The sequence below is a fragment of the Micrasema longulum genome, unplaced genomic scaffold (assembly GCF_059751315.1).
Source record: "Micrasema longulum isolate JH-2025_06_02 unplaced genomic scaffold, ASM5975131v1 h1tg001225l, whole genome shotgun sequence".
NCBI lineage: Eukaryota > Metazoa > Arthropoda > Insecta > Trichoptera > Brachycentridae > Micrasema > Micrasema longulum.
The window spans coordinates 79,535-92,250 of NW_028278412.1; the positions used below are offsets into that span (position 1 = coordinate 79,535).

General features: G+C 32.3%; 2 protein-coding genes across 2 annotated transcripts in view; one reads left to right on the plus strand and one right to left on the minus strand.

Moving 5' to 3' along the window:
- Bet1 (blocked early in transport 1) lies at positions 1-884 on the minus strand. Its single transcript, XM_088234318.1, has 2 exons — positions 748-884; positions 1-493 (listed from the first exon to the last, which is right to left on the minus strand). The coding sequence occupies exon 2, from the start codon at positions 451-453 to the stop codon at positions 121-123; it is 333 nt and encodes a 110-aa protein (XP_088090444.1). The 5' UTR covers positions 454-493; positions 748-884; the 3' UTR covers positions 1-120.
- Positions 885-3,782: 2,898 nt separating this feature from the next.
- LOC148276393 (uncharacterized) overlaps positions 3,783-12,716 on the plus strand; it is a 48,974-nt gene continuing 40,040 nt past the window's right edge. Inside the window, exon 1 of the mRNA XM_088234336.1 lies at positions 3,783-3,897. Coding sequence (XP_088090462.1) covers positions 3,879-3,897 — 19 coding nt within the window. The 5' untranslated portion in view covers positions 3,783-3,878. The remainder of the gene's footprint in view (positions 3,898-12,716) is intronic.

Below are 12,716 nucleotides of genomic sequence, written 5' to 3' on the forward strand. Positions count from 1 at the left end.
ATACATTTAAAATATTTATTGTTCTTTTTTATAGGTACAAACATTAACTTTTGATAAATTAGTAAGAAACCGCAAATCCCATAATAAAGATAATTCATTAGACAATGAAAAACACAATTTTCATCTAAACTTTAAAACAACATACAACAAGAAAAACACAAATATGGCAAAAAGAAATAGATAAAAAATATAGTAGTTATGGTTTCCTTTTCCCAATTTAAGAACTCTGTTCATAGTATTTCCGAGGAAGCCTCCAGTTCGGTCCATATCATCGTCAATCCCTCGAAGAAATCTGTCTTGGCTGCGGACTTCGTGACCAATATCAATAGAAAGTGACTTCAAAGCTCCAATTTTATCGCTCAATTCCTCAGCCATTCTATCGTTTTCCGCTTCAAGAGCATCATTCGGATTCTGAGCTAACGGCGCATAGTTGTAATTATTTGCGCGCCGCATTTTGCTTGTTCCTAGCCCCGCCACTGTTAAAAATTATATCCTAGAATAAATGCAATCAAAATAATTATCAATCTTCGACCCATTTACATACATCATTGCTGTTTCATTCGATAACGGGACGTAAATGGGTAATTGACAGAATAAAAGCGAATTAAAAGGATTTAGGGAACAAAGATAATAAAATATGCCTAGACAATAGATGTTTTGAAACTTTTTAATTAAGCTTAAATACACGTCATTATGATGTGGACGTAGAATTAAAATTGAATTACATAGAAATTCAATTACAAATACCTCTTTTCGGCGGATTGTTCGGAGAATTAAAATTCAACTGTCTTTATGTCTATATGTATATTAACATCTTGGCGTACTCAATAAAATATTATACGTTGGATTCGTACATTTTTATAATCTCAACTTCTGACGGAAACTCAATTTTTGACTTTGACACTTGTCAAAAATAAACCATAGATTTAAGTGTTTTTTGTTTTCAGAACGAGCATAAACAAAAATACCAAGAATTGTTTTTATTTAGGAAAAGAAAACGTTCTACATGGCAACATAATTTACATTGTTTTGTGAAAAGTGACATCTAGTTTATTTAAAATAAAATAGCTTAAATTCATTTTGAAATTTTGGCGGGAATGCTCAGGTACATTATTAATTTGATCGCAATACTTTTACTTGTCAAAATATCGCCATATTACCCACCGATTTCATAACTGCTATAATCAAGCTAAAGTGTTAATATATAGAAGTAATAAATGCTCATTAAAGGTTAAAGAGTGATTGCTTATATTATAAAAGCTTGCGTCTAATCGATATGAATACCATAATTCGATTTATTTGTTTAACTTAACGTGATTTTAATTTACTTTTATAATAATTTACAATGTATTAAAATTACCGCGAAACGAAAGTATTTATAACATTTAAGTTTGTATGTGAAAATTCTTGATGGAAGTTCATTGTAATTTATTATAGAAATAAAACACAAGTGATACTTTAATCCACAAATTTGGGATATCCAGTGAACGGTTTCATCACTTAAAAAATAATTTATATTGCACCTAAAGCCCACAAACTTGACAAACTAGAAATTCTCGAAATTAATAGATTAAAAAATAAACCCGACGTAGAATTACTTAATGAACAGATAACACACATGCATTTTCTATTACTATACCCATTGTAATATATTTATACTAATGACTTTTTACCCTTTGTTTTTCAGAAATAATAATTGACAAAAATCACACTCACAAAGGATGGGACACTAAAAATAAAATACTTAAACTCATTAAAATAGCATTATATCAACTCATTAGTTAACCCGAAAAAAAATTATGTAGATCCTTAAGATAAAAATAACTTTATTTAATTTACTTTCAAATAATTTTGAATTTTCCATAAGGACAAGTAACGTAAGAGGTCGCAAAAGCGATGAAACCGGTCACTGGATATTCCAAATTTGTGGATTTAAGTATCACTCGTCTTTTATTTCTATAATAAAATGAAAGTATTTATTTTACCATTTACCTACTGAAATAATATTTTTATCGTTGGGAAATGTTTTTGTTACAATATTTTGAGTTTGTCCGATGTTTGGAGACGAAATATTGCGTTCGCCTCTTAGGGAGTCATTGTGGAAATGGTAAATGTTAAACAGTGTGTAAAGTGGCTACTTCAATCAGCCAACGACAGACCATAAGCCCTGTAAATGCCTAGATCTCAAATTTTCGTTCTCTAAAATGTTATTCATCTCTGTTGTAATTTGTTAATCTTAAAATCTAATATTTTGTCTATGAATTTTAGAACAAACTCTAAATATTGTAACTAAACGAGCTGGTCCAAGAAGAAGTATAAAAATTGGAAAATTGTTTCCAGGAGTTGCCTAGTATGTGAAATAATTAAATCCGATGAATTTCTTCACAATAATAAGGGTTTCAGGTTTTTAATTTCACTAAAATCAACTGTGAAAGTAGTTATTTTATTTTTTATTTATTTATTCATACAGATACATACATATTACTAAAAAATATAATAACTTATCTCAAACTTTATGAGGCCAAGGGCCCTGTGTTGAGTTGGGATACAACATAATGGAAAGTGGAAGCACGTACATAATTAAATAATAGCAAAAATAAAAATGAAATATTATTGCATAAACATACATATAATTCAAAGTGCATCTGGACAACACGCTTAATATTATATAAATCTATGCAATATCTCGCAGCAGTCTCCTGCAATGGTCTCTTCCCTAAGACAAAATCCAGACTTTTACACTCTTTCTGAAAACGGGTTTAGTTTTGGAGAACTTAATGTGTTCATCCAGGACACTGAACACTCTACACTCTACTCATAGTATAAGATAATACGTTCACTAAAATCATCGGAATTGAAGAAATATAGATGTTCAAACGTTCAAAATGCTGAATGTTACCCAGTGTGTAAAGTGCGGCCATTTAAACCAGCCAATGGCAGGTCACAAGCTCTGTATACATCAATAATAAGTCCTAAACCCTACAGAATAACATTACTTTCAATAAAATAAACAGATGGATGAATTGAAGAAATCAGGATGTTCAAACATAGGGAAAATTCTGAATGTTACATAGTGTGTAAAGTGGCCACTCAAACCAGCAAAGGACAAGTCATAAGCCCTGTATATATTATAATAATAGGTCATAAGGTAGATATTAATATAACGTCATAAGCCCAGTAAAAATATTTTCACAAAAATCAACACATTGAAGAAATATGGATTTTAAAACATAGGCAAAATGCTATATGTTTGAATGCTGTTTGTATGAATGAAAGTCCAGTGTGTAAAGTGGCCACTTAAACCAGCCAATAACATGTCATAAGCCCTGTAAATGCCTAGACTTCCATATGTCTTTTCTAAAATGTTCTCCATCTTTGTCGTGATTGGTTAACTTCTCAGGAAATATAAATTGCCAGAAATTACTATTTATAACCAGAATGTGCCCACATTAGCGATTTGTTACATAATTATTTTTTAAAATAAATATAGGGATGCAATCTCGCAAATTGAAAGCGGATTTTCGGAATACCGAATTTCAATGCAGAGAAAAAGATGCAATAAAGAATCTGCGCAGTTTACCAGGCGCCATGGCGATACGCAAAAAATATGATTTTAGCAAAAGCTTTGCGAACTCAAAAGCAACTTAGGAAAAACGCCCTTTTCACCGACTCCGGTTCTAAAAAGCGCGGTACAATGTTTTACCCATTTCGTCGAGTGACGACCTTGTTTCTCCGCACCGGAAAATAAAGGCTCTTGATAAGTTTTCATCGTTTTCGATTTCAGTCGGTGTCTGCTAGCCAAGGTGTGTGTAGTGTCGCGTGCCTCGAATTTCTGTGTGATTTATTTGTGATCCAACAAAAACAATACAACTATCAAAATGTTCAGCGGAATTTCCGGTGAGTTTAATAAATAATATCACCAAATCAGTTAAACTGTTGCGTAATTTTAGATTGTGCTCGTTGCATGTGGATTTGGTAGATGCGCCTCGAACACTGTCGAAATAGTTTATGCCACCGAGGTACAAAATTTTTATTTGCGTCTCAGGTTGAAACATTTTAATAATTTACAATAAAAAATAAAATACAGTGAAAAGATGTTTAAACCCTGTATTATTTTACTTCGGTTAATTTAATTTACTTTTGAATTTTTGGAGAAAGTTTTATGTTTTTATTTCGGAATAAAATAATCCAACTTGCCGAGAAGCGGGCAATTGTTTGTTCCCCCAACCCTGTGCCTCCAAATTATCATCTGGAAACCCACTTAGTATTTTATATATATTCGCGTGCTTCACGTCTAAAATAGAATCTAAGAGGTTTCTTGTTGAGTCTATTTTAGTATTCCTCAATCTCCTTCGCGAAATACGATCGAGCGACATCGATTATGCGTATATAGATTGAAACAATTTGCGACACGTACCTAATTTATGTTATTATAATAGTCTATTTGTTTATATTATTTGATGACATATTAAATGTAATTTTTGAGTTTATTTAGGTATTCTACTAATTTAGGCATTTGAATTTCTAGCCCGCGTTTATAATATTTAATGATTACCTACATCCTACATACCTACGCATTAGTCATAGTAATGTTTTACTCCTTAGTGATTTTGTCATACCTTCATACTTACATTTACTATAAATTCGTGTAAATTGATGTCGGCGTAATATCTTTTTACCGTAAACTTATTATCACATTTATTTAGTACATTCACTCAGCTAGAGCTACGTAAAATCTCGCAATTAATTTTATAATACTCGTATCTGTACATTCTGTACCCCATGTATTTCTTCTCCGCGGTCTTTAGAAATCGGAAACACAGTTACAAAGTGTGTTTTTTTGGAGTAGCTAAAAAGATACTCTGCTGATGGCTCCGATTCAATCGTTTCCAAAATTAATTGCGATTTATCATCAGATAAACTGCTAACTATTAGACTGGTTTATGATGGCAAAGACAAAGAAATATGTAGCTCTATGAAGAATAGATTGAATCCATTAGCTGTGGAACGAGAAGGAATGTCGAGGCGGCCTTGCTCACTGATGACATCACCGTGTTCCGAGCCCCATGCCATTCGCTACTGGCTGTCTACGTACCTACTATGATACCTACAGAACACGTCATCTATGTAGGTACCTACTTCCGATACCAGACGAAGTTTAACATGCGAATTATTTTGAGTTTATGTCAATCATTTCGCTGGAACAATTCTAACGAGCATTTTATATGCATCTGATAATACTTCTCGAGGCCGCGGCTATTATGGGTCAATGATGATTTTTAACCTATTCAAAATTCCACCATTATTTTGAGTTTCTTTAGAAAAGCAACTTTCATATTATGCGGATTTTTATTTAAAAAAGTAACTTTTACCTTATAACTTTTATAATTATTCTTGAAGACATGTCAGTGAAATTTAGGCAGAAAAAAAAGAAAGTTGTGCATTACCCACAGTGCAAACTCTTGTTTCTGTAATGACGCAGTACATATTATGATATTATTTTTTTAGCCAACGACGATAATAGCCAAAACAAAATAGTTGCATGTGTAAATTAATTCAAATGTCGTATGAATTAATTCTCATCTTAAGGCATGATACAAAAACAGGTTTACCGAGTTTAGTGAAAATACCGCTTCCTTGATTTTGGAGATACCTGTTAACACATCAAATTTATTAAATAATCTATTATACAACCACACATATTTGTAGATAATACGTAGAAAAACATACTACATTCCATGTAGCACTATAAAGTAATTGAATTTGGCAGTAATTAGACATTTAAAAGCATATTTCACCATACAACATTCTTAATGTATGTTAGAACCATAATACAGAAGTTGGAACATTGAATTTTTCTACATTGTTTTGTAAATCATATAAACGATGTATAATGCATTATTATAATTTTCATGCTCTCCATTACTGACTGAATTTCAGATAAAGGTGAGTGGAGTTTTAATCCCTAATTAAATTAATTTATTTTGTAATTTTAGCACCCATTAAATACTCAATTAGTTTTAATAAATAATAATCATAATAAAATCGCAATCTGTTTACACGAAATAAGGGGAATCAATATTCAAAATCAGTTAAACATTATTTTACTATCATGTATTTTAGAAATCAAACCCTTTAAATATTGTCCCAAAAAACATGAAAATAATAACCCCCCATTTTTGTGAGTTTCGAAATAATATACTATAGTTTTATACATATTAATCCATAGACCTGCGCTTTTGAAGTATGTACCTATTATGGCATTATGTTTTGACAAATAATAAGGTTTAATTGGTAAATTATTAAAAATATTTTCTTTCAATTAATAGTATCCCGAAAGTGTTTTAAAATTGTTGCATATTATTCCACTCCATAGTATCGCACCTCCAAAATAAGGTATAGTTTTCCACTTTCCGCATAGTGTTTTCCCCGTTGTAATCGATTTGTGGAGTCCTTGGACGGAGCCAGCCTGTCTGAACAAAGTAGGTTATACTTATTTTACACCAGCTGGAGTTAGCGAGCCCGGGTTCATTCTCCATCATATTGATCACAAAACAACACTGGCATGTTTAAACACAATAATTCTCATCAATTCGTACGTGACGGAATTCTCACCGCAAAATAAAACGCCATTTTCTAGAAACATTGAAAACGTTACGTATCTACATACTCGTCTATGAGCTTATTTGAAAAATGTATTTAACATAAACCGTAAGTGGATTTTTAAGACAAAAAAGGGTATGCAGAGATAATACAATACTTATTTATTATTATTATTATTCGTTATAGGCAAGCAGCCTTTGCTGATGCCCCTATATCTCGTGTATTGTTTTTGTCTGCGTTCTTCTTCATTCAAAAAAGCATCCCAACGGTTTTTGACCTTTTTGAACTGGTTGACCGAAATGGAATTGACAACTTGACTTGGTAATTTATTTTAGTCTGAAACTACCCTGCTGGAAAGGAAGTTTTTCTTGGGATTGACGTGGAATTGGGGACGATAGAGCTTCCAGTTATATCCCCGTAAATTTGTGTTGGGATTGAATTAATACGAGTTCATCTTATGCAGGGGGCAGTCATAGTAATTATTGAGTATCTTATAAGTTTCAATCGATTTCCCCTCGCTTCCGTCGTTCTTCCAATGATGTAAGTCCTAGTGCTTTTAATCTACCGTGGTAAGGAATCCTTTTGAGGAATTTGGAGATTTTTGTAGCACATCTTTGGACTTTTTCCAATAGCTCGATGTCTTTAGTAAAGTAGGGACCCCATACTTGATATCCATATTTTAATAAAGGTCTTACATATATTTTAAGTCTTGTATATTTTAAGAAATATCTTTGAAGTAATATTTTGGAATGCCTTTTTAATCAAATAAATTATTGACTTGGCTTTCTATAGATGTGATGTGAGCTTCCCTTGATGTGAGTTTGATAGTGTTTTTTTTTTAAATTTGATCATTATTTCCAAATATTTGTAGCAGACTAAAATTTTACATTCAAATCTCGAAGAATTTCCCCGATCTAAAGAGACATTTTCAAATAAGAAAATATGGAAGTCAGGGGATTTATAAGACTCATAATCTGTATTTCAATATGTGAGTTGGTTTCACAATCACTTGAGCTCCCCAAATCGAAGAAATAATATAGTTTTAAAAAAAAAATAACCTGCAGAGCTTCTATATTAGAAGCTTGTCAGAAAATGGGAAGGGAAATGGAAGGAAGTTATGAAAAATACACCACAACAGACCAATTGAGAAAAAACCTTTCTTTGATTCTTTCTTGCAACTGGCGGGAACCGAACCCGCAACGCCAGTTTTACAGTTTTTCGTCTAACCAACTGCGCCCGGCGCCTGTCATCACGTCTGTCTATCATACACAGAATGGTAGATGAAGTCATCATATACTGATAATTATGCACGTGAATATTTTATTACGACATCCTCGTACGAAGCTACATATTTAATAATTATACAAATTTATCCACAATGTTGAATCATTTCTTACGTTATTCGTAATGCTGACATCTGACTCCATGCATCATACAATCTGGGCCAGTGATTGCCCTAGTGCAGCGTCAGTATGTTGGTAGTTACACTTTTTATTTTCTGTGAGACGTATAAGTTGTAATCATAAAAACTGTTCCTCATGATAGAATGGTTAAAAATTGTAATATTATTTACCTATGCGAAGAAATCCTAAGATAGCCTAAGGTAGCTTAAGATAGCTTCTTTACAAGCCGTGTTAAGCTAGACTCACACAAGGACAATACAATAGACAGGACAATATTGTATTTTCCTAGCTTCGTAAACAGCTACGTCTGCGCAAGACAGGACAATGGGACAATACAGCAATTCGGTCGTAGTTCATACGTGGAACGTTTGAAAATGAATACGCGCTACGCGACGCGCGAGCGAGTTTGCGAAAAAATCTTTTTGTACCAAGATGTATTGGAATCGTTGAAAGGGGAATTAAGTAATAAAATGGCATTTTTTCTGCTGAAATTTCGTCGGAAAAAATGCTCGTTAAATCAATTAATGATTGAGTGTTGTGATAGATTTCCAGTTTCCCGGAAGCCAACCCACCAATCAGGACAACTCACCGAAAAGAACACCGGAGTAATTACAAAAATACAAAACTTAAAAAATCGTAACGATGATAATGCGGTACATAAAAAAAATAACATATTACAATAGAGATGAAGAACATTTTAGAGAAGGTAATATAGAAGTCTAGGCATCTACAGGGCTTATGACCTGTCAATGGCTGGTTTAAGTGGCCACTTTACACACTGTGTAACATTCACCATTCCGCCCATATTTGAACATCTACACTCCTTCAATTCTTTCATCTTTTTTTTAAAATTTTATTTTTATTTTTTTTATTTATTCAATAGCATAATTAGACATTTTTACAATTTAAAAAAAAAAATCACTTGTTATATTTTTACTAAAACTAAAATCCCACCAAGCCACTTTTTGTAGCTTGTTGGTGAAATCTGTTGATGTTTGTGAAGTTAAAGAGCTGAAACCTTTATTTATGCGGGTGAGATTCATCTAATTGAATTATTTCACCTACACACTAGGCAACGTCTAAAAATTTATATTTTATTTCAATTTCTATACTTATTCATGGACCAGGTGGATTTCTCAAAATAAAAGTATTTTTGGCTAAGTTTGTTAGTCTATTAAGAAATAAAAAATAAATTTAAAAACCACTGAACTTCCTCATTCGTAGAAGGATCACAATACTATGAGGATAATAATACTCCAACATTCGATGGGAGGATCCCACGACTTCATTGTATGATTAAATAAATCCCAGCGAATGTGAATTTGAGTCACATTTCCAGGTGGGCGAGCAGAATAAACGCGAATAATTATTATTGATGCGAGGTTCACCACATCACACGATGTAAATAATTCATTTTCATGCTTAGCGCATAAAAATAATTTAGCGGAGATGAATTTCCTCTTCGCGCTCCGAGACGAAAGATGGTGGACCCGAAGAGGTACAAAATTATTTCAGTCCAAAAATATTATGTGGGCAGTGGGCAGTGGTACCCAATTGTGGTGGGTTGATCTGTATGTATTTTGATTACACTTTATTGACGCTAAATTGTTAACTTTTTATGACGCCATGCGGCGTATGAAATAATCAGCTTAGGTCTAAATTTGCCCGTGACGAACAAATTTAATTATCAATAAAAATATATTTTCCCCGCACATTCAATTATATTCAGTTTATTACATTTGAGATGTTCATTACTATCAGCTTCAGAAAAGTTTGGTGTTTATGGTCTTTTATGATTTTCGCTCATAGGATAAAAATCCTATCATACATTTTCGATTAAAATTGGCAGTTTTCTCAGAAATAGAAAACAAGGGAAGTTTTAGCTGCGCAGAATATTAACCGAACGCATTTCTGTGTCCAGGCGGATTAAGAATACAGTTATGTGTGTGAAATAGAACCGGAACCCTGGACGAGTCTTTTCGACTCGATGGCTGCCTCGTTGTGTAGCGGTTAGCACGTTTTCCTACCATTCTGAAGGTTCGATTCCTGGCAGGGTGGATAGGAAATATTGATTTTGAAGGTTGTTTAAACTGCAATATTTCATTATTCCCAAAGTGCAGGACTTATCTTACCTTACCTTACCTTTATTTCACGGATGATCGAAAAACGCCGCATTTGGTTTACAAATGCAGTGCCCTATGCACAACAGAGCGGGAAATCGAGAATTATGATGAGAAACTGAAATGTAATTTAAAAACTTTTTTATGGTAATCGACACATATTAGAAAAGAAAACTTATTTGTTGAACGATCAATATTGCTTGTGCGTAACTAAAAATAATTTAGGAATAAAACTATAAAAAAGGAAAAGTATTGACATTTTAAAATGCGCATTTTCAGGGTAGACACGTGTAGGTTGAAAAGGAGACATTTGTTGATTTTCATTATGGATGTTTATTTAATTTAATATAATTAATTATATTCACGAATCGCCATATTATAGTGGCGCCGAGATATAAAACGTACCCACTTTTCCATACATTGATTTACACAGACCATTTTTCTCAAGGTTTTTAAAGTTTTCCAAGGATTGTTATCCGAAATCGTATTTTAAAGAATTTTGTGATTTACGTAACGTATTGTGCATTGTGCTTAAGAAGCGATAATAATATTGCTTTGAATTAATGTAAATATGTACAAAGATTAATATTTTTATGGAACGAACTTTTTTTTTATTATTTAAATTTTTCATTGATAAACCCTAACGGGTTGCATACATTTAACAAAACATTTTTACTTTTAAAATTTACATTCTACTATTAATAATAATATTTTTAACATCTGTAAAGGTTATCTTAGTCTTTTGTTTAGTTTTGTCTGGTAGTTTATTGTACAATTTCAGTCCATGGTTTATTGGTCTCGATTGTCCTTTTCTCGTTTTAGAAGGTTGTATATGATATTTTTCTGATATTCTCGTATTGTGTTCATGTTTACTACAGTTTTAATTATTCGTCTACAATTACATCAGTGGCTAATTTATGAATAAAATTTAATATGTCTAGTTTAAAGAGTTCAGTTACATTTAATTGTTTAGTTTGTATAAAAAGTTCTTTAGTTGCTGTTAGATAGGGTAGGTCATATACTAACTTTATTATTTTGCTGTCTTTGTAGACTGTTTGTATCACTTTGATTTCCTGTTCCCCATAGTAGTTGCATATAACATATTTTAGTTTTAACATAGGCTTCGTACATTAAAAATTTTCCTTTATTGGAACAAAGTTTTTGATTTAAAAAAAAAGACTCGATAAAGTCTTTCCTTCTTGATCCAAAAACATAACCGAAATACCCATTAAAACTTATTAGAAAGACAACGTTTTTCATGTATCTTTAATATTTTAGTTTATTAAATAAATTAGAAAATACGATATTTTAAAATAACTGTGTCCGGGCGGATAAAGAATAAGCTTCTAGTATGAATAAGAATCAGAACCCTGGACGAGCGATTTCGACTCGATGGCTTCTCCTCTCGGGTAAAAATCCTGAAAAAGGAAATCACGCGGAGATAAGTCCACCTCGCTGTGAAATGGTTGGCGTGTTCGCCTACCATTCTTGAGGTCCTGGGTTCGATTCATTTCCATTTATGATGATTGAGGACGTGAAATATTGGGTTTTTAGGTGGCTCTACACTGCAATATTTAAATGTTCCCAGACTGGCACCTGAAGCGTAAGACTCCCATGTACCAAAATAATCTAGATACGCTGCAATTAGTGCCAATGTAGTACCCTATGCACCAGTAGGTGCCGATAGGAAAATGATGATGATTTTAAAATAAAATAAAATTTTACTTCAGATATGCTTCAGTTGGCCATAATTATGTGTTTATTGGTTTCCAATTATTTGTAAATCTAAAAATACAAAAATAATTAAAAAAAATAATGCATATATACGATAGAAAGTCTGAAACAAGTTGTGATACAAGGAAATAAATTGAATTTATTACTTATATACGAATATGTCGAGTATAATATATATATATATATATATATATATATATATATATATATATATATATATATATATATATATATTATAATGACTTTGAAAGCGATAAAAAAGTCAATAAAAATATTTTTTATTCACGTATTTCTAATAAATAAAACATCTTCAATTGTTACTTATATTTAATCAAATCACATAACCAACTTTGTATAGTATATTAAGAATAATTTAATGTTTGTGAGCGTGTTTACCGGCGCACCGCGGTCAGTATAGCGATTTTAGACACTATTACTTGATACTGACCGCGGTGCGCCGGCAGAAATTTAAAAGTATAAATTATTTTTTTCATATGTTTTTGTTTATATAAAAATACCCATTTCATTTTGAAATGCAGTTCTAATATCAACAATCAATTGAAGAGTGAAGTCAACATTTACGAATTTCAAAGTATGTGAGAATGTCATTGGAAGGTAATTACAATTTTATTATAAGCTGCATAACCAGCATAAAATTTTGTCCACTAAAGGTCAAACCGCACTGCCGTGGCGCGGCGCTGTTTCGCGGCGACACGAACTATTATTTTCACTGTTTTTCATGAAACCTAAGTACTAGAGCTGGGCGACACTGCGCAGCGCGGCGCCGCGTGTCTACGTCAGTGTGGTACAGTGCGCTGTACTTCACAACGCGTGAATCCGCATTCGACGGATTGAT